The sequence below is a fragment of the Miniopterus natalensis genome, chromosome 12, assembly GCF_054644295.1.
Source record: "Miniopterus natalensis isolate mMinNat1 chromosome 12, mMinNat1.hap1, whole genome shotgun sequence".
Taxonomy (NCBI): Eukaryota; Metazoa; Chordata; class Mammalia; order Chiroptera; family Miniopteridae; genus Miniopterus; species Miniopterus natalensis.
Window position 1 is genome coordinate 71,884,253 of NC_142092.1, and position 20,782 is coordinate 71,905,034.

Genomic DNA, 20,782 nt, shown 5'->3' on the forward strand with positions numbered 1-20,782 from the left:
GGGCAGTGGCCTTCACCTTGGAGCAAGGGGGCTGTGGGGGGGTTGAGCAGGGTGAACGCAATCACATCTGCAGTTTAGAAACCCCCAAGGCTGCAGGTGGAGGAGGGTGGGGGGCTGGGCCAGCAGGGAAGAGGGAGCTTGGTGTCCGGGAGGAGTGACGGGGCACTGGCTGCGTAGAAGGACACAGATGGGCTGGAGGGACGTGGACCAGGCTGAATCCAGGGCTCAGGGGCTGCTGGGCCTGGGGGTGGTGAGGGGTCAGGCATGAAGTCTCCACTTCCAGGCTGGTGACTGGGAGGACAATGATGTGACCACAGCGCTGAGGACGTGGCAAGAGAAGCAGTTTGGCCTTCCCTGTCCCCACCATGGAGATGGTGCCCGGCTCGGAACGGGTGAACCAGCCAGCATAGCTTCCTTGGCCTGGAGGACTCCCTGGTGGAGGCAGGCCAACGAGGGCAGCAGGAACCCATTAGGGTCACAGCAGCCCTTGGCAGCCCCTGCAGACAGCACCCTGTCCCACGGAACAGGCTGTCCCCTCCCTGCCCCAGATCTAGCTGCCAGTGGCCCAAGCCCAAGAGAACAGAAGGCCCAGGGGCCAAGTCTGCACATGAAGACGGTCCTGCCAGCGGTGGCACCAGCTACACACCAGGAGCCTGAAGCACGTCAGATGACTGTCTGGGGAGACAGGGCAGGGCTTGGGGATGGGAAGTTGGGGCAGGCTGGGGACACCAGCCTGGAAGGCAGGCAGTGGGCCCTCCCGCCCTCCCCGCGCGCAGCCCCACGTCCCTGGAGAAGGTATGACAGCCGGTCCTCTCCAGCATGTGGTCAAAGCCACATCACAGGGGGCTGGGACATGAAAGGGCTGCTGGGGTCTGTGGGACAGGCTGGGTGGGCAGGCCCACACCCCCTAGGACCCAGGGTGGCCTGGCTTTCATTAGCAGCTGCGGTTGGGGCAGCTGAAACAAAGGAACGATTTGGGGGACGCTCCCAGCCCTCCCACAACAAACACCTCCACTGTGGGGGACTTGGTCTGGGGGAGCTGCTTGCAGGGGGAAGGGCTGACAATGCAACGCCCGCCTCCTGCCCCCCTTCGGCGTCTCCCCCCCTGCAGCTGAGTGGGGCTCAGAGTCCCAGCTGCCACCAGGCCCACCCAGAAGCAGCCCCCACGACCGGGTCTCGGGGTGGGGGTGCTTCCCGGCTGCACCCCTGGCCCCCAGAGTCCGGGGACACTCACGCAGACACTCGTTGGCGGCCTCGGCCGTGCCCCGCGCCCACGGGCGGTCCTGGAAGAAGGGCAGGCAGCGCTCGCAGTCGGTACCCGTGGTGTTGTGCTGGCACCGGCAGACCAGTTGGCCGGCCACGTCCGGGCCACACTCGCTGGCGTGCCCGTTACACTTGCACCTGGGAAAGAACACGGAGGACAGGGGTCCAGAATCGAGAGGGTGCGGCAGAGGGGGAGTTAGTCACCAGGAAGCCCCGCATTCCCGTGAGCCCAGTGCCATGGCTCAATTATGGAGCTTTATTAAGCACCTACTATATGCCCAGGACACCAGTAACAGAGCCGGTTCTGAGCTCTGCTGACAATCCCACTGCACATCACAAGCTCTTGCCCATTTCACAGATGGAGGAACTGAGGCACAGAGAGGTGCCCCAGGCCAGCAGTTAGTAATGGCAGAGTTCACAAGGCGGCCTCTGCAGGCTTCTGCCCAGAAGGAGCCCGCAGGGGCCCAGAGGGACGCAGGAAGTCCTGTCTCCCGGGTTGAGGGTGGGCCAGCTGGCAGGGCAGTGGTGGGAGGCGCCTCATGCCCTGCTCCTTACGGAGGTCGGCTCACAACGCATCTCAAGCCCCAGTGAGTCTGGGCCTTGGCGGGCAGCCCTGGCCCGAGTCCCACCTCACCCACCCTCCCACAGGCCAAGAGACGGCTGGAACTGGGCAGCGACAAAGAGGTGCTCTGGGGGCCGTGATCCAGTGGGCCTGACCCTGGGGGGGCCATCACCCCCATCCTGAGTGGCCAAACTGAGCTACTTAGAGGACGACCATGGTGTCTAACTCCCAGCCTTCCTCTGTGCCCCCCCGACCCAGATCAACAGGGTTGCCACGTCTCGCTGGAGCCCCACTGCTGTAGTGAGAAGGACTGTAACTATCCCCATTTCACAGATGGGCAAACAGAGGCTCAGGCCATGACGCGAAAGGCGCTAAGTGGCAGAGCTAGAACCTGAACCCTGTTCTACTCTGCACAGACCCCGAGTTCCTGGCCAGTTCTCTAGGGCCACTTTGTGGCTCCCCATAAGCCGTGTCTCACGCTTTGCTGCACGTGGGCACTGAAGAATCCTGACCACTCTGGGGACACGGGGCTTGGGAAGGGGACCAGGGCATGGCTTCCTTGCCACGCCTCCCTGGGAGCCCAGGGAAGGCAGGTAACGCCCCAGCATTTCTGGCAGGGCCAAAGTGGGCACCAGGCAGCCTTGGGACAGTGGACCACTCGTATTCCCAAGGGGTGGCGGGAAACACCTCCCTTCCCCATGAAGCCCTGTGACCCCAAGGGAAGGAGTGAAATTCGTGTAGATCATTGTGGGTGGGACATAGGTGGCTGGACCACCTGCCACCAGCCAGCTGCCGCCTGGGGGTGGTCCCGCTCTGGCAGCTGGGACCCAGATGTTCTCTGGGCCAAAGCCCCCTGACAGCAGGCGTTGGAGCTCCCTCCCATCCGCCATCCTTGGAGGACACCTGCTCCTGGTGGTTTGACCTGAGTCAAGTGTGGGGGTGGCAGGGAGGGGAGCAGTGGGGCGTAGCTCTACGCTGAGCAAATGCCCCTTCGTGGCAGGAACAGAACCGCCTGTGCGATGGGAGGGTCCTGCTCCCTCTCTCTCTCCCCGGGGCACCAGAGGTGGCTTCTTTACCCTCTACCCACACGAGGTGACACCCACATGGCAGCCACCTTCTGCCCCAGGACCATGGTCCTGGGGTCCTGGTCCCTCGGCCCTGCCTCCCACCTACCTGCCGCCCACAGAGAAGTCAGACACGGCATAGTAGTAGGACTGCAGCACCTTGGGGTCCTTGAAGATGTCGTCCCCAAACGTGTTGAGCCGGTCTAGGGAGATGAGGAGCTCGGTGCTGGTGACCCACTCCTGGGGCAGGGGGCACAGGGAAGGGGAAGGGCCGCCATCAGCAGGTTCTGAGCGTTTGCTCTCATCCCACTCGGCTGGGAGGCCCCTCAGACCAAGCTGGGGCAAATCCCAAGAACAGTGCAAAAGTCAGGAATCTGGGTGTTGGGGACACACCAGCCTGGGGGCCAGGCCACTTCCTGGCTGTGCCACTTTGGGGAAGCTGCTCGAGGTCCTGGAGCACCTGTGTTTCCATCTTTGAAATGGGACATGGAAAAGCGCCGAGCCCACGAGGGTGTCTGGAGGATGGCTGAGGTCAGCAGCGGGGCGTGGGGGTCTGGCACAGGCTGGGTATGTGGTGGTCCTGTTGTGCAGGTCACCTGACTTCTCCCAATGGCTCCTGCACCCCCATTCTACAGGTCAGCTGGGGGAGAACATGTCCCGGTGCCCTTCCCCCTGCTCAGCTAAGCCTGGCGCAGGCGTCTCACGGGCTACCAATCAGGATCCCACAGACAAGTCACCTGTCCCAGGTATGTCTGTCCCACCAAAACATACACCCCACAGAGCAGGGACTTGCGGCCCCTTTACTCGCCGCCTCCCCAGCCCCAGCTCTGCCCACGCCCAGCAGGTTCTCAGTAACACTTGCTGATCACCGAGAGAGCAGCTCCCCCTGGAAGAGCTGGCGGGAGAGACCCAGGTGCAGGCTGACATTTTCCTCTGCCTGCTGTTTGTTACAATCAGGTGGTTCTGGCCGAATCTTAATTAGTATTTTAATTCAGCCCAGGAGCCCCTGGTTTCGCAATCGGGCCCATCAGGACAGAAAACGAATGCCTGGCAAGGCCTACCTTGTCCCCAGCATGACTCAGGCCAGCAGGCCTCTGCTGCTCCTGGAGCTCAGCGCCTGCAAGCCCGCTGCCCGACACCCAGGACCTGCCCGAGGATGCTCCAGCCGGGGAGGGGGGGTCCAGCGCCAGAAAACCTCAACGGGAGCCTCGGCTGAGTTTGTAGGTCCCCATCACCCCCGAATCACTTCTCAAATGTCAGTTCCCGGCCTTGGCTCGCTTCTTGCCTATAAGGTTTCCAGGGAGCCAAAGCCGAGCCCCACCCGGGCTCTCTCCCGATGCTCCTTCTATCCTAGGCCCTTCCTGTTGCACTGTCCCCAGCTTTAATAAACACCCTCTCAAAGTCACCTGGACTCCTGTCGTGAAATCTCTCCTGCACAAAGCCAAGAACCCACACATAGCACCAGCCGGCCGAGGCAGCCCCGCTCTGGGCCCAGTCCCGGTCCCGTAACATTATTACCCCCGTTCTACAGAAGAGGAGACGGGCTCAGGGAGGGTAAGTGTCCTGCTCCAGCTTGCACAGCTGATGCACAGCAGAGCTGGGGTTCCAGCCCCAGCTTTAACCGGGAGGCCTGCCTTCCTGCATCCACCCCAACACCCTCCTCATACCAGACGGCCCAGCCCTAGTGGTTAGTGGTTAGTAGTTAGTGGCTCAGTGGTTAGAGCACTGGCCGGGGGACTGAGGGGTCCAGGGTTCGATTCCAGCTAAGGGCACGCACCTCGGTTGCAGGCTCGATCCCTGGCCTCAGTGAGGGCACGTATGGGAGGCAACCAATTGATCTGTCTCTCTCACACTGATGTTTCTCTCTCTCACTCTCTCTCTCTCTCTCTTTCCCCCCTCCCCACCCCCTACTCTCTCTGGAAAGCAATTCTAAAAAATCCTCAGGGAAGGATTAAAAGAAAAAATACCAGGGGGCCCAGAGGGCAACAACTGGCCCACAGTCTCCAGCCCGCGTGACCCTCCTCTGGGTTCCTGCATCTGCTTTGCGACCTATGACCTGTCCCGTCGGTCTGCAAAGATGACGGGGATGGGGACAGTGTCCAAGTCTCCCTGAGACACTGGGACAGGAGCTGGGAGAGAGCAGGAGGAATCGCTGCCTAAGCCCAAATTGTGTGGGGCCCTCCCTGAGGCCTTAGAGGTCACTTTAGGGCAAACTGGAGCCCCGATGCACACAGGCCACGGGCCCTTGCAACTTCTAATTGCCTCAGCTAAAACTACGCGCGGGGACTGGGTTGGAGTGGGGAGTCAGCTGACTCCGGACAGAGCCCGGGTCCAGAATGCTGCGCGGAGGAGCAGCAGGAGGCGGAGCTGGGGCTCAGCAGCCCCCCGCTCCAGCCAGACCCCCAGGATGGAGCCCCTCCGTGCCACTCAGCTCTGCGGCCCATTCTGCCCTGGCTGGGTCGGCCTTTTCCCCAATGTCCTTGGCCCCTCAAAGGGGACAGAGAGACCCAAGACCCGGCAGCCGCACAGACACATCTTTTGTCATCTCCTACCCCCAGATGCTCCTTGTCCTCAGAGAAAGCGCCAGCGGGTGTACCCCAAGGGGACAGGAGAGAAGGGCTGGTGGCCTTGCTTTTCTTTGCCCTTCCCTGACCTTGGCTTCTGTCTGGAAGCAGCAGGGGGTGTGGAGGACATTTCTGAGGTTGTTTGTTAGGGACAGTGTCCAGGACATACAAACAGGACAACAAATCAGGGAACCCAGCTGCCAAGGTTCCCAGCTTAAGCCTCTGCCCGGGGCGACGTCAGCACAGACGCAGGCGGAGCAGGGCCCAAACTCTCTGCTCGTCTTCAAACGAGCTTGGCTGACCTTTTCTAATCTGCGGAGCCTGGAGCCCCGTAGAGGAGACACTGTCATTTTAAACAGAATCACGATGGTCTCAGGGGAACATTTTTAATGGGACGAGCAGGGCCTGGGCATCTGGAGCTGTGGTTCTGTCCATGGAGGATCAGCCTTGTCCAGAGAGAGGTCTGGCCTTCACCCCTGCTCCTGAGGTCACCTCTAAGCCATGACAATGTCCTGCTTGATAAGGGTCTTTGTTCACCTGGGGTCTTGGGCCACCCCAGGAAGTCGATGCTGACATGTGATTTATGTGGGACCTTGGGCCACGTGAAACCAGCTTGACCTCCGGGAGGGCAGGAGACGAAGGTCAGCCATGCAGGCAGTCACCGTGTCTACCCAGAGGACCTCCAACAAAGACCCCGGACGCTGTGGTGCAGGTGAGCTTCCCTGGTTGGCAAGAGCCAGTGCATGTTGGTCCCACCTCGTTGCTGGGAGAAATGAGCCCTGTCCTCAGCACTCCCTGGGAGAGGACAACGGGACCGTGCCCCACGCTTTAGACTTTCCTGTGGTCCCTGGACCCCGTGTCCCACCTGCAGCCCAGCCCCTGCCCGCCCAGTCCCGCTCCTCTCTGACCTGCAGCACCGGGCTCTCCTCGAAGTTGTAGGCGCTGGGCCGGCCCTCCAGGGTGGAGAAGGCCACGTTGCCCCCGCTCAGCGGGGAGATGTCGCTAAACTCGGAGGTGCAGAAGGCCACGCGCTCGTCCTGGCCTGGCCTCAGGTAGTGGCCCTCGGGCCTGCCATAGGTCTTCCAGCAGGAGGCGCTGTAGTACTGGTAGGGCTCCCAGGGGCCACCCGCTCGGCTGCGCTTGTAGATGGCGAAGCTCTCGGGGCGGCTGGTGTGGAACTTGAGCCGCACGTAGGTGATCTCGTAAGCTTTCCCTGCAGCAGGAAGACGCGGGCCCATTTTACAGAAGGGAAGGGAGAGTTGGAATCCTGGTCCGGGGAGACCAGACCGGCTGTGCCCCATAAACTATCTTGGATCGTTGGAGGCTGTTCTGAGCACTGTGCTGGGGGTGCCACCATCAATTAGTGATGCCTGTCAGGGGCAACACAGAAGACAACGCTGACATGCTTCCCGGGTTCTTGAGGTCCCTGATCTAGGCCAACTTGCCTCCCTGCACGGGAACCTGCCTTGCAGCACCCCAACAGGCAGCCCTCTCTCTTTGCTCGAGTATCTCCAGCAACGAGATGTGGCCACATCCTGAAGAAGCCTGCTCTGCACTTAGAAAGTTCTTTCTTTTACTACACCCCAACAAAGCAGGCCCTTCAACCTGTGACCTTGGCCTCCCTCCCAGGGACTTCAGACCCCTGGTGCCCAGAGACAGTCCTGTTCCAAGCCCCTCAATCCTAACACAATCCTCCTAGGACCCCCCCCCCCATTCCTCCCACATCCGCCTAACTTCTTTTCTGATCCAAATTTCTCAAGAGAAGTTTTCTTGAGAAGCTGGGTGTTTGGTGAGCCTGACGGGACGCAAAACCACAAGACACAACATCCCCGACGCTGGCCACGCAGCACAGGGCAGAGGACCGGCTGTCCCCGCTCTGCCCTGACCAGCATCCTGCGGCACATCACTGGCCCAGGGAAAAGAGCAGAATGCAAAACTCAAGGCATCGATTCTACTAAATGCGTATCACTTTCGACCATCGTAAAGTCCACAGATTGTTAAGTCAAACCATCAAAAGTGAGGGGCTGCCCTGGGCGGTGGCCCAGTGGTTAGAGCGTCAGCTCGCGCACTGAGCGGGTTCGGGGGCGATTCCCGGCAAAGGGCACGTCCCGGGGCTGCAGGTCCCATCCCCGGCCCAGCCGGGCGCGTTCGGGAGGCAACCAATCGATGGGGCTCTCACATCAATGTTTCTCTGTCTCTCTCTCCCTCTCTCCCTTCCACTCTCTCTAAAACTCAGTGGAAAAAATATCCTCAGGTGACGATTAACAACAACAACAAAAAATTGGAACCATAAGCGTTCAGTAAATTGTAGGATATAAATTCAGAGATGATTGAAGCCACTGGAACAGCTGACAACTAGTCTGTAATATGGGGGAAGCTTAAGTCAAAATGTTGAATGAAAAACACACACACAAGAATCACCCTTCAGAATCATCAAACTATATTCAAAAATCCCTAAAGAATAGGCACAAAGGGGTCAATGGGGGGAAAGGGACATCTGTAATACTTTCAACAATAAAGATACATTAAAAATAATAAATAAAAGTAATAAATAATAAATAAAAATGCGATTGTCCTCGGGGCAGAGCGACTTCCCTTTTTAACAGTCCTGCATTTTCCCAATTTTCTCTCATGAAGCTTGTTTTAATTTAAAACTGGAGAAAACACATTAAAAAAAATTTTTTTTTAAGCAACCGGCTTGCCACGTTCTAAGATGATTTGCGAAGTTCCACTGCAGCCCAGCTTGGCACTGTCACCCCACGTCCCTCAAAGGACCGCATGTGTGGCTCACAAAGCCGGCGTCAGGGCAGCCTGGGGGCTGCTTCTGTTCCGCGGGCGGCCCGGGCGGGGACGCGGCCCAGACGCCCGCTCGCTCACGAAAGGACACTGCTCAGGCGGGTCCCCAGACTCCTCCGTGACATCTAACAGCCGGACACCTCGCACGCACACGCACACGCACTCGCACGGGAAGGGAGCCTGGAGCCACTTAAAAGGCAGCTGGCAGCTAGAAGCGGGATGGTGATGGGAAAAAGACTGGCTGGGATTTCACGCAAACCAGCAACCTCGGGGGCTGCTTTCCCCCCTCGCCGAGCCAGGAGGTGAGAGAAGGTGCAGGAACATCACAGAGAACCGGCAGGAACTTTTTGTTACAAGAGTTAATTAGAGGAGCCAAGAAAGCAACTTAATCCTCGCTTTGTGATGAAAAGGGTTCTGCCAAAGGCAACCTGGAGGCGGGGAAAGACACCCGCCCCTCACCAAGATCTAAACAGCAACAAGAATTAAATCTGCAGTTGCAATTCAGATCCGGGCAAGCCCCAGGGGCCGACGAGGCTTCAGGGTGATGCCGGGACAGGTGTGCTCCCAGCAGGAAAGCTGTGCGCTGGGGCTATACTTGGTAGCACGTGGATCTAGCACGCCTCCCAGCTGCCCAGTGTGCTGTTCCCTCTGCCCAGAATGCTGTTCCCTCCACTCCTCACTTGGCTGGCTCCCATCATCGCTGCTCCTCCCACTGGTTTCGGGGACTGACCACACGCCCTGGCCTCAGCCCGGTGTCGAATGCCCTTCTCCCACTTCCTTTCCCTGGCTGCTGGCTACTCACCCTTGAAGCAGTGGGTTTGGGTGCCTCACGGGGCTCCCCCAGCCAACCTGGGCTTCCTCACTTTCTTACGTAAAACTTGCCCATTTCTCCCACTAGTCTGTGACCCCCTTGGGACAAGGGCTGTAAATCCTTTGCGCTGAGCACAGCACCTGGAGCACAGTAAGTACTCACTAAATCTTTTCCGAATGTGTGAGGATAGACGAAGCATGATTTGTACTCTTTTTTTTAAAAAATATATCTTTATTGATTTCAGAGAGAGGAAAGGAGAGGGAGAGAGAGAGAGAAACATCAATGATGAGAGAGTCATAGATCAAGCCCGCAACTGGGCATGTGCCCTGACCGGGAACCGAACCCCGATCGCCTGGATCCTAGGTCGACGCTCAACCGCTGAGCCGCGCCCGGCCGGGCGATTTGTACTTTCAAGGAGTTTATGGTCCAGAGAGCACGCTGAAACAGGCAGGCCCAACAGCACGGCTGACACTGTCACGAGTGTGTCTGCAGGCCCCGACCCCCAACAGCCAGCAGTTAGCGAGCACCTACTATGTGGCAGGCACCGTGCTAAGTGCTTTACGCACGCTTTATCTTCAGACAGCCCCAAACAGTCTTCTTATTGTGCATGTTTTACTAGTGAGGGACTCGCCCAGCGTCACGGAGAAAACAGCTGAGTCTACTCAACTGCAGGCCTGTCAGGCCCCCAAGTCTCTGCTCTGAACCAGCTCCCTTCTGCCTGGGGCGCTGCAGGTGCTCTGCCTGGGAAGAGGATGCTGGTGCCTGTGAAGACTGCCCCTGACCAGCACCCTGAGCACCAAGCCATGTCCGCTCCAGGCCGCTGGGACGGAGAGCCCAACAGGAGTGACACCGGGGCAGTCACAAAGCCAGGCCGGCCCACATCCGGCACTGACCAGGCAGAATGAGTTTGGAACAGGGAGGCTTATTTTGGGAAAATGGAAAGAAAACAAAAGCCCTTTAATTGGAGCCATCTGGGGAGCAGTGGCCTGGGGGTGGGGCTGTAGGGGGCAGGGTGGGAAGCTGAGCTGGGAGCGTGGGCGAGGCTGTCTGGCATGCGGGCATTGGAACCAGGTGGAGAGCGCTGCTCCCGCCCTACAAGGGCATCGTTGCTGGGCCCTCAGCTCCATCATCTGCCTCCCACGGTTCCCCCCTTCCTCTCTCACCCTAGCTCTTGGCAATTTAGGTGCTGGGGGATCCCCATGACCACAGTGCCAGACACCATGAGAGCCTGGCTGAAGTAGGCCTGGGCCCATCGCGGTTTTCTCATCTTTGGGCCAAAAGTCTAAACCCCAAATATGGGTCAAGATTGTTAATCTGGCCCAGCCAGGCGTGGCTCAGCGGTTGAGCATTGACCTAGGATCCAGGCGATCGGGGTTCGATTCCCGGTCAGGGCACATGCCCGGGATGTGGGCTCGATCCCCAGTCGGGGGCGTGCAGGAGGCAGCCGATCAATGACTCTCTCATCATTGATGCTTCTATCTCTCTCTCTCCCTCTCCTTTCTCCTTCCTGAAATCAATAAAGATATATTTTAAAAAAAAAAGTTTATCTGATTTATTATTGCCTAGAGCTTTGTGTTAAGAAGGATTCTGAGGTCCACTCTGAACTGAGACATGACTGCAATTTACAGACTGCAAGTCCGCAAAGAGAGGCGGCAGGACATTGAAGACCATTCCAATAAAGGGGACCTGAGGGAACCGAGGAGGGGCCGAGTGGGGGCGAAGAGGCGTGTAAACACAAAGAACATTCCAGAGAATGAGCTGGCGATCTGGCCAACGATGAAGCCAATGGGCCGAGAGAGAATCGCAGCCGACGCCTGAGCTCTTACTTCAGTACCTGGGAGACGAGGGGAGGGGACGAAGCCCGTGCTTTTTCATTTTAAAAGCACAGCGTACAATTTATGGTTTTAACCACTTTAAGTGTCCAGCTCCCTGGCAGTAAGTACATTCACGCTGTCCTGCAGCCATCACCGCCATCATCTCCAGAGCTCTGTCCATCTCCCCCAAATGAAACTGCCAATTCAACAACAACTCCCACCCCACCCCACCCCCCGCCCAGCACCCACCCCTCTACTTTCTGTGTCTATGACTTGGACTCCTCTAGGGGCAATGTACGTGGAATTACATAGTATTTGTCCTTCTGTCTGGCTTATTTCACTGAGCATCATGTCCTCGAGGATCACCCGTGTTGTAGCAGGTGCCAGAATCTCCTTCTGTCCTGGCTGAATAATATCCACTGTATGACAGACCACATTTAGCTCATTCATTCTCCGGTAGACACCGGGTTGCTTCCACTCTTTGGCTACTGTGAACAACACTGCCATGAACGGGGTGCCTTTCCTTCTGGACCCTAAGTTTGAGGCCCCGTGTGACATCCAAGGATGCTCGAGTTACCTGGTCAAGGGCTCAGGTGGGAGACCGGGCGAGAGGTGCAGGCGGACTCCCAAACAATCCCAATAGGCAGAGTCAGGCCGTGGGATGGGGCAGGCTGGCGTGGAGATGGCAGAGCAGGGGAGGGGAGGTGGGTGAAGTGGCTGGCGCCTGGGTGAGCAGAGCCGGGCAGGGCCAGGAGGAAGCTGCGGCCCTTGACAATGCCACAGCCTGAGTTGGGATGTGTCTGGAAGGCCAGGGGGTCATTCGTTCATGCATCTGTTCACTCCCTCCCTTGTTCCCAGGAACACAGGGTGTAGCGGCGAGGTGCTGGGGTTCCTAACCCAGCTCCACCACTGAGCAGTTCTGCGGCCTTGGCCAAAGCACCTCACCTCCCCCTGATTAACTGGGCAAATGACCTGAAGGCAGTGACTCAGCTTCCCCATTTGCGCAAGTGCGTAATAATAATAGGGTTTAATAAGTAAATGCCTGCGACGCACTTAGACCAGTCCCAGGCACGCAGCGTGCGTGGGACTGAACGTTAGCTGCTGTCCCTCCCACTGGCCAGTTTCCGGGGCAGCGCTGCGCAGGGCCCGTGGGCACGGGGTCCAGCTGTGGAAACAGGCCTGCCCTCCACAGCTTGGGGTGTGATCTACACCCCCCCTCCCAAACCACCATGCAGCACAGTCCAGACTGTGTCGGGGAAGGCGAGCGGCTGCGAGAACACACAGGCTGGCCCTGTGCCCGATCCTGGGGGCCGGGGGGCGTCCTGGAGGACGTCACCTCCAAGCTGCATGGGGCAGACAGCGCAGTCCACAGCCGTGTCGCCAGGGCTTGGGGCAGGGACAGGCACACAGTAGGCGCTCAGTTTCGTTTATGACGGAGACGTGGGTTATCCGGAAGAAGGCAGGAGAAACGACACGGGACAAATGCAACCACCTAGGCAAAGGGCAGGACGAGAGGCCGTTCGGGGCCCTGCGAAGGGCGGGAGCTGCACCCGGGGTGGGGGTGGGGGGGGCAGAGCGGAGGCCGCCCATGTCCTTACGGGCTCAGGGCTTCCTCCTCCTGCAACTCCCGCGGGCCCTGGGACGCCCAGGAGGGGCGAGGTGGCCACGCTGGCTGGGCCCAGGGACGGCTGCCTTGACCCCGGGCCTGCCTGGGGCCCAGCATCCCAGCCAGAACCCCCAGGGAGCAGGAAGGAGGACTTGGCCCCCAGCGCTGGCCCCGCCAACACAAACAGGGCCACCCACTGGACAGGAAGATGCGGAGAAGCCAAAGCTCAGGGGACCCAGCTGGCCTCGGGCTCCTCAGGAGCCTCCTGCTGTCCAGCCCCCGCGCCCCCAGCCGGGTCCCACTGTCTCCGTGTCCCCTCCTCTCCATCACCTGGGGCTGTGCGGGTCTGAGGGTACAGCAAGAGGCCTCCCGGCTTCCCCGTGCTACCCCTCTGCCCTGAAATTCCTTCATTCTTATGTCCCCTCCTGCATCCTTCAGGTCTCTGCAAGGCCCCTTTTCCCTGCGTGTTCCCAGAGCGTAACCCTGTCACGCTGCTCCTGAGCCCAGTCCGTCTTCTGGAGGGCCAGGCACCGCAGCCCCGAGACACTGAATGAACGCGGGGACACGCCAGCCTGCACAGCAGCGGGGACTGGGCGGGAGGGTGGGCGGCAACTCCCCCTTCTCTCAGGGGCTCAGGGCTCATCTGCTCAGAGCACAGAGACTCGAGGGGCTCCCCGTAACTCCAGAGGGTTCTCAGGAATCCATGAAGGTGGAAAAGAGACCCCCCCACCCTGCACAAACGCAAAACTCAGACCGCCCTCACCTGTAACTGCCTGGGACTCAGATCACTCCCAGGCGCAGGGCATTTGGGGGGGGGGGTCCCGGGGTCTGCCACGTATGGCCGGTGACCCCGGGCAACTGATTTCATCCTCAGAGCTTCAGTGTCCCTCTCTATAAAACAACCAATTGTGCTGGGTTGGGGGTGCCAGCTCAGCAGGGTTGTTAGCATGTGGTGAGAGCCCCTGATTCATGCCTGTTACCCCCGATGACCATTCACCTGCTCCCCCACACTCCCCAACCCGCCACCAGGTCCCAGCCCGCCTCTTCCCGGGCGTCAGCAAAGGGCTAGGAGCCGCCAGACCCCGCTGCTGCCTTTCATCCCAAACTCGAAGGCTCCACTCAGCAAGCCGGGATCTGGAACAGATGTCTGAGCTCGCAGGGGGCTGGGAAAGCAGCGACCTCCACCAGGGGGCTGACCAGCAGCTGCTCCCTCCCTGCCCCTTACCCCACTCCCCCAAGGAGAGCCTGGGGCCAGCAGCCACCCACCCTCCCCTCCCAAGAGCAGAGGGGTCAAGGAGAGGGAGCCGGGCCAGCAGAGGTGGCCTGAGGACCAGGCCCACCTCCCCCGACAGCAGGGCTTCCGCTGGAAATATGGTGACAACCCCAGGCCTCTTCTCTCCCCCCCTCCCCAGATATTGTGAAATCCATGTCTCAGCATGGAGCAACCCGAAGCCCAACGGAACCAAAAATGGGCCGACTTTTCGAGTATTTCTCCATCCCTTCAGAGAGGCCACCCCCCAGGGGAACCTCAGGCCCGAGCTGCTCTCAGCAGTGACGTCGATCACCCACAAGGACTGTCACAGCTCAGCACGCGGCCAACCTGCGTTACAGCTGGGAAGTGGCAACTCTCACCCCCATTTTACAGAGAGAAACTGAGGCGCGAGAGGGGCTGGCGTTGGCCGTCGGAGGCTGCGCCGGGCCTGAGTCCAAAGCCTCTCGCCTTGTGATTTTATCCTATTCTGTCTCCAGGGCCCTGAGCTGGGCCCAGAAGCACAGACGAGGAGGCGACATTGTCGCTCACTCATTCACTCACTCGTTCAGTCACCGCGTAGGGACCCTGTGGCGCCCTCCCGCATGCCGATGCTGCACACACGGCGGGAGAACGCGGGTGCGGTGAGGTGCACCAGAGTACACGCGTGTGGCGTGTGTGTGTACGTGAGTGTGCGCATGTGAATGTGAGTCAGCGCAAGGTCTTGGCTCAGTGCGGGGTCTCGGCCTCAGCTTCCCTGGTTACGAAGGGATGGAACCCACCCTGCTGCTCAGGGTCCCGGGCAGAGTCCACGGAGCCACACCGCCGGGGAAGCACAGGGCTGGGCACAGAACCCAGACCCTCCCCCACCCTCCCACCTGGTCGGTCCCCGGGCTGCCCCTGGATTCCACCGACACATGTAACACGTCAGCCAAACCCGCACCCTCTGTCATGGAACAGCGTGTCTCCTCCACCGCCCCCACCCTGTCCCAGATTCCTTCCCCTGTGGCCTTGGGGGCCTGCCAGCCCCGTCCAGCCAGCTCCCCCAGCCTTCCTCCTCCATTGGTTTCCTGTCGCCCCGTCTGGGTAGAGACCACGCCCCACCTAGAAGTCCTCACAGGCCAAGGGAAGGTGACAGGGCTCAGGGAACTGACTGAGTTTCTCGGGGCAGCAGTCAGCTCCGGCAAGCTCTGCTGAGGGGGCCCAGTGCCCCCCACCTCGCTCGAATGTGATTGCCCCGAGGCACTGTCCCCTAGAGCTAGGAAGAGCTCGATCCACTGACAGAGCTCATGTCAAGGACTCTCTGCTCTGACCTTGGATACATTGCGCACAGATGTTCATTTCCAGACTGCCACTTAGCAGCTGTGTGTCAAAACACTTAACCTCTCTGAGCCTCACTGTTCTCATCTGAAAAATGGGGATGCAGTCTCACAATCCCTTCTCCAAACTGTTGGCTCCAGGTATGTTTTCCAATTCCAAACTTTTTGGAGTTTAGAGGGATGGCCCAGTGCTCACACCATGGACTGCGTCACACCCAGCTGGGTCTGGGGCCACAGGCTCCACTCAAATGAGATGTCAGCAGCCAAATGTATGAATATTCACTAAGTAGACTACACAAGGTCTATAAATAGCCTCAGGTCACATTTAGCAGCCACAATAAATTATAAAAATACTTTGTGTTTTCAAAGCTTAGGGAGATTTTGCACCCACAGATAAGGAAGTGTGGAGCAGGGGAAACACCCGCTCCCTGAAAAGGCTGCGGAGGCTGCGACGGGCCGGATGCTCAGCTCAGGGCCGGGCACGCCTAGGAGCTCCAGGAACAACCCGGATTGGGCTGGACTTGGAGGGGGGAAGGGGCACTCCCAGGCCGGCTGTGGGGGAGGGCCCGGGAGCACAGGGCTGGATCCAGACTCTGCATTCTGAGCCCAGAGATATAGGGCCCCTGCCCCCTGGCATGGGCCTGGGTGAAGGGAGGGCACAAGCGGAGCAGAGAAGTGATGCCATCCGGTCCGGCTACCCAGCAGCAGCAGGAGCACGGCTCCTGCTCAGAGGGCTAAACCTCCCGGGGGATGAATGCCTTGGCTCCTACCCAAGAAAGCACCCCGGGACTGCCCACAGCCTCAGGGGTTCACCGAGGCCCGGAAGCGGACCAGACGACCCAAGGTTAGGCTCCGGCCTTAGAAGGCAGACTAGCTCACCCCCTGGGAGGTCACCTCCCTCCTTCCCCACAACCACCACTGCAGGGCATGGTCTCTGCACCCAGATCCACCGCTCTGTATGGGGCTCCCGGGAGACTCCCCGCCCCTCCACCCCAGGGAACACCCATCCGTCTCTCCTTCCAGTTACTGGGGGCACAGGTCCCATTCCCGAGCCCCCCTGTCTGGGTTCTATAGCCAACCCCATGACACCCAGCAGCTGCTGCCGCTGGTGCCTCTTGCCCCTGGCGCCTGGAGCGCCCCCTTACCCAGGCGCAGAGTGATGTTGACCGAGGTGGGGTACTGCACCCCGAAGGCCATGGACGGGCTCTGCCACCAGGTGCTGTCGTCCTGGCTGTGGAAGTCGGTGAGGTAGGAGGCGTTGTGGTGGCGCCGCGGGTCGGCCGCGTCGCAGCGCTGGCACTGCGCCCCGGCCGCGCCCGCCCCGCGCACGTGCGGGCAGAAGTCCTCGGGGGGGCGGCCGCAGGTGTGCGAGGCCTCGGCCAGGCGCCCGAACGCCGCGTTCTCGAAGTCGGGGAGGCAGCGCCGCGCGCGCCCCGCGCCGTCGTAACACGCGCCCATGCCCGCGCCGGCCGGCGGTGCCAGGAGCGCCAGGGGCGCCAGGAGCGCCAGGCCCCGCAGGAGCGCGGCCGCAGCCATGGCCACGCGCCCCGCCGCTCCGCGCCCCGGGCCGTGCGCCCGGCTCTCCGTCCGCGCAGCTCCGCGGGCCGGGCGCGCACCGCGCGGGGCGCCAGGAGCCAGGACGCGCCTCCCCCGGCGGGCGGGCCCCGCGGCCGCGTTGGGAGGGACCGACGGGGGCAGCGCCCAGCTGCCCGCCCGCCCATCCCTGGGCGCTGACCCCACCTGGCGGGCGCGCCCGGGAGTGCCCGGCTCTGGCGCAGCCGGCCCCTGGCTCTGCCGGGGTCCCCGGCCTCCCCGTCTGTAAACCGGGGTTCGTCAGGATACAGCCTCCTTCCCGCGGTTGTGAGGTCGCAGTGGCTGCTCCTAAAGGGAAGCGGCTCACCTGTCCCTGTTTGGTCCTGAGATAAAAGGGGACATCAGGGTCTTTCCCTTGCTCACCTGGGTGGTTCCTCACGATTCCCGGCTCCCTTAGCTCCGAAAAGCGCTCCTGCTGCTGGCCTCTCTCTGCACTCAAAGCAAAGAGACTCCAGCCTGGTATTTGTGACGGAAGGTACCTGGTCCCATCACAAATATCAGGGAGAGGCCTTCCCTGCCACCTGCATTCATTAAGGTTAGTAAATCAGAGGAGAACGGCCCTATGTTCTTATCAAGAGATGCTAGAGAAAACGCTAGATAAAATTTCGCAGAGATTTTAATGAACAGGCTGAAAGGATGTAACAGAAGACAGTACATGGAAGGACTGGGGTGCAGGGAGGGTGGGTGGCTAGTTCTGCCTAGAGTTGGAGGGTGCTTCCCAGGAGAGGTGACAAGTGAACTGAGTCGCAAAGGATGAGTAGGGGAAAGGGCGTCTCTGGCAGGAGGCACAGCGTGTGCAAAGGCCCAGAGGTGGGAATGGGTAGGCACGTCTGTTTTGTGTCTGCAGCTCTGGGTGGGGAGTTAGTCCTGGGGGGTGAGGCTGGAGCAGGGTGCGGAGCCAGGTGATGTGGGGTGTTGGGCTCCGTGGTGATGAGCTGGGGCTTCGTCCTGCAGAGGGCCTGCAGGAGCTGAGGGGTGTGAGTTCCTGGTGGGGCAGGGACCTCGTGTGCCTCACCCCCCTGTCCCCAGAGCCTGCACTGAGAGTAGCTCAGGGGATGTTTGGGAAATATGCAGGAATCGCTTGGCTGGCGAAGGCTGATCCTATAGGGCTGGGCCCGAGATGATGGCTCCTTCAAGAGGCACCAGCTGGGGCTTGCCGACCTTGCCCAGCTCCTGGCAGCAGCCGTCGAGGGACCACCCTGTCTCTGCTGGCCACCTTAGTCAGGATCTGCGAGAGCTCTTGCAGGCTCCCCTGAGCCTGCTGCATCCCCGGTTTCTCCTCCCCGCGCTCCATGTCCAGCTGCAAGCGTTCACCAGGATCTACCACCAGGTGGCAACATCGGCCACCTTACTGGCCTGGCCCTTCTGCCCCCTGGCGGCCAAGGACACCTTGGCCCTCCCTGCACAGCCCATGCACCTGAGACCAGAGGAGTCACTGGGTCCAGGGCTCTGGCTTTCCCAATGGGGAGACTGAGGCCCAGAGAGGGGAAGTGGTTTGCTGAGGACACATCCACAGTAGGACGTGGCCAGGTCTCTCTCATCCCTGCAGTCAGCTCCTCCCAGGAAGGGAGTCAGGGAGGGTCTGGATCCATAAACGCCAGGAAGGGAAGTGTGGCCCCTGGGCATGGGAGTGTCGTGCACCCACAAAGTCTCAGGATAACTCCAAAGTCTGTGTGACAAAGAACAACAAACAATTCTGTGACTGCAGGAAAGGGGCTTGGAATGAGCCAGAACTGGAAGTCACCATTTGGGACACTGGGCAATAAGATGCATGCTGTCAACTCTCCATCAAGAGAAGGCTCTGAGCGTCACCTCTGAGCAGGACCCGCCACGACCCCAGCCAAGGCCTGTCTGCCTTGCAGGCAGAGGCCCCCTCTGCACACATAGGACCTGAAACCCATGTCTTTGCAGGGCCACAGAAGCCATGGGCCTCAGTTTCCCTGTAGCTTTGAAGCCCGACCCCACAACCTGCCCATTGTCTTAACCCATTGTTCTCGTGGTGTCAGGGAGCCCAGGAAGGCTCTGGAGCAGCAGAGCCCGTGTCTATTTCCTTCAGGAAGATGGATGGGGGTGGTGTGGGAGGAGGGGGCCAGTGTCTGTGTGTGGCTGATGGGGGGGTGTCTACACTGGAGACCGGGGATTCCTTGCAGAGGCTGGGCCTCCAGCTTGAGGCTCAAGCAAAGGTGGCAGGCTCCCCTCCCTACAGTGTACCTACCAAGGGTTAAAACCTAGAAGAAAGCAGGGAGGAAACCCTGTTCTGATTTGCTTAGTGAACGTTAATTAAGAAGACAGAAGATAGTGGATTTTTTTCAAGACAGAGATGAAAGGCCTATTAATTAAATCTGGGGAGATCGTCCCAGGGCCCTGCTGATCCCGTCTGACAGCTTCACAGCCTCCTTGGAGCCCCGGATTGGGGGCATCAGTACAAGGGGAAAGAAGCCTCCGCCCCAGGCCTTGGGGCCCTGCCCTGGAGTCCAGGGAAGGAGCCTCGGCTGGCCGGGACTCACTGTGGCACCCTGTGGGCCCTGCCCCTCTGATGAATTAGGCAGTGGTGGGTCATCGTAAGAGCCACAAAGGAAGTAGATGAGTTTGGGCAATCAGGGGAGGCTTCTCAGAGAAGGTGACAACTCAGCAGAGACCTGTAAGATGGGATGGGAGGCAGGGAGGAGAGGGAGTGCTCATACTGATGGGATTTGACAGGGGGGTCCTCAGCTGTCACCCTCACAGAGCATCTTTTCCTTGGAGTTAACAAGCTCAGACAGGATAAAGGACAAGGCTGGCCTTGGGGCATGCCACCACTGAGTCTAGCAACTGTCCCAACCCCCTGCTGTGCTGGGCCCAGGATGAGCCAGCCTGGGTAGCCTTCAAATCAAGGAGGCCCCGATAGATAAAGAATGCCCCCATTTGGGGTGGTGCAGGGGCTAGAGGCTGAGCTGGGAAGGAGGGGACAGTGGCTGTCCATCATTCATTCATTCACTGATAGACACTGACTGAGTCCATGGGACAGGCCCTGCGCTGGGAAGGAGGGAACAGCATTGTCCATTCATTCACTCACTCACTGGGCAGACTGAGTCCATGGCACAGGCCCTGGGCTGGCACAGGGGAGGGAAGGATGAATAATGGTGAAACTGGCCTTACCCTCGGGGGCCCGGGGGGTAAACTGGTAATTACATCACAGGGTGAGCAGAGTGAGCACTGGGGCTATGCGAGTAGAGAGGTGTCCAGCCCTAGGCCAGCCTCTGGCCCCTGCTCGGTCCAGCTGCCGTTTCCTCCGGACACCTAGTGTCCAGGGCAGCAAGGCTCAGGCCTGGCACTCCCCAAGGAAACGCCCATGACCAGGTCTGCACAGACATGGTCCTGCTGTGCCCAGACACTGCCCCTGCACACAGCCAAGGGACACCAGGGTCGCGGAACCTGCCGGTGGGTAGAATAAACATCCCAGCTGCCCCCCACCCCAGACTGTGGACCCATGAAGGTAGGCAGGGAGGGGTCTGACTCAGCCCCTGGGCAGGCAGAGGGGGCTCACAAAACACCTAGTGAATGAATAAAGGATGATGAATGAATGATAAATGGGTGGTAAATGAGTGAATACATTTTTTAAATGAGGGAATCTGAATGAAGTGAATGTCAGAATGAAGAAAGTATGAAGGAATGATGGTGGATGAATGATGGTGGGGGAATGAATGATGCTGAATGAATGCCTGCATGCCTACAGTGAGGGGCTCTCCCTCCTGGGCTCTCCTCACGCTCCCAGAGGGGCACCACCTGGCCGCCTCCCTCCCCACTTCTCTGACCGCCCAGGCCCCCCTCTCCCCCTGGCCACCCGGATGCAGTCGGACCAACCTCCTCCTCAATGCAGCCAGCGCATTCTCACCTCAGGGTTTGCAGGCGCCGTTCCCTGTGCCTGGGGCACTGTTCCCACAGGTTTGGGCACCCTTCCCTGCCCGTGTCCCTGAACGGAGACGCTGTCCTGGACCCTCCTCCCGGCCTTCCCCTGTGCTTCCCACCCAGGCGCCCAGGCCGTTTTCCCCACTCACCTCCTGACTCCTCACCTTTGCACTTGCTTGTCCGTGGTCTGTCTCCCCCATCAGACTGTGAGCTCCCTGGGGGTGGAGCCGGGTTGGCCTCATTTCCGGCTGTG

The 20,782-nt window shown here is 60.0% G+C and overlaps 1 protein-coding gene across 1 annotated transcript in view; it reads right to left on the reverse strand.

The window, feature by feature from the left end:
- LAMC3 (laminin subunit gamma 3) overlaps positions 1–16,584 on the reverse strand; it is a 45,484-nt gene extending 28,900 nt beyond the window's left edge. Inside the window, exons 1-4 of the mRNA XM_087823252.1 lie at positions 16,194–16,584; positions 6,362–6,666; positions 2,999–3,129; positions 1,235–1,401 (exon numbers count right to left, since the gene is read on the reverse strand). Coding sequence (XP_087679378.1) covers positions 1,235–1,401; positions 2,999–3,129; positions 6,362–6,666; positions 16,194–16,584 — 994 coding nt within the window. The remainder of the gene's footprint in view (positions 1–1,234; positions 1,402–2,998; positions 3,130–6,361; positions 6,667–16,193) is intronic.
- Between the last annotated feature and the right edge of the window lie 4,198 nt (positions 16,585–20,782).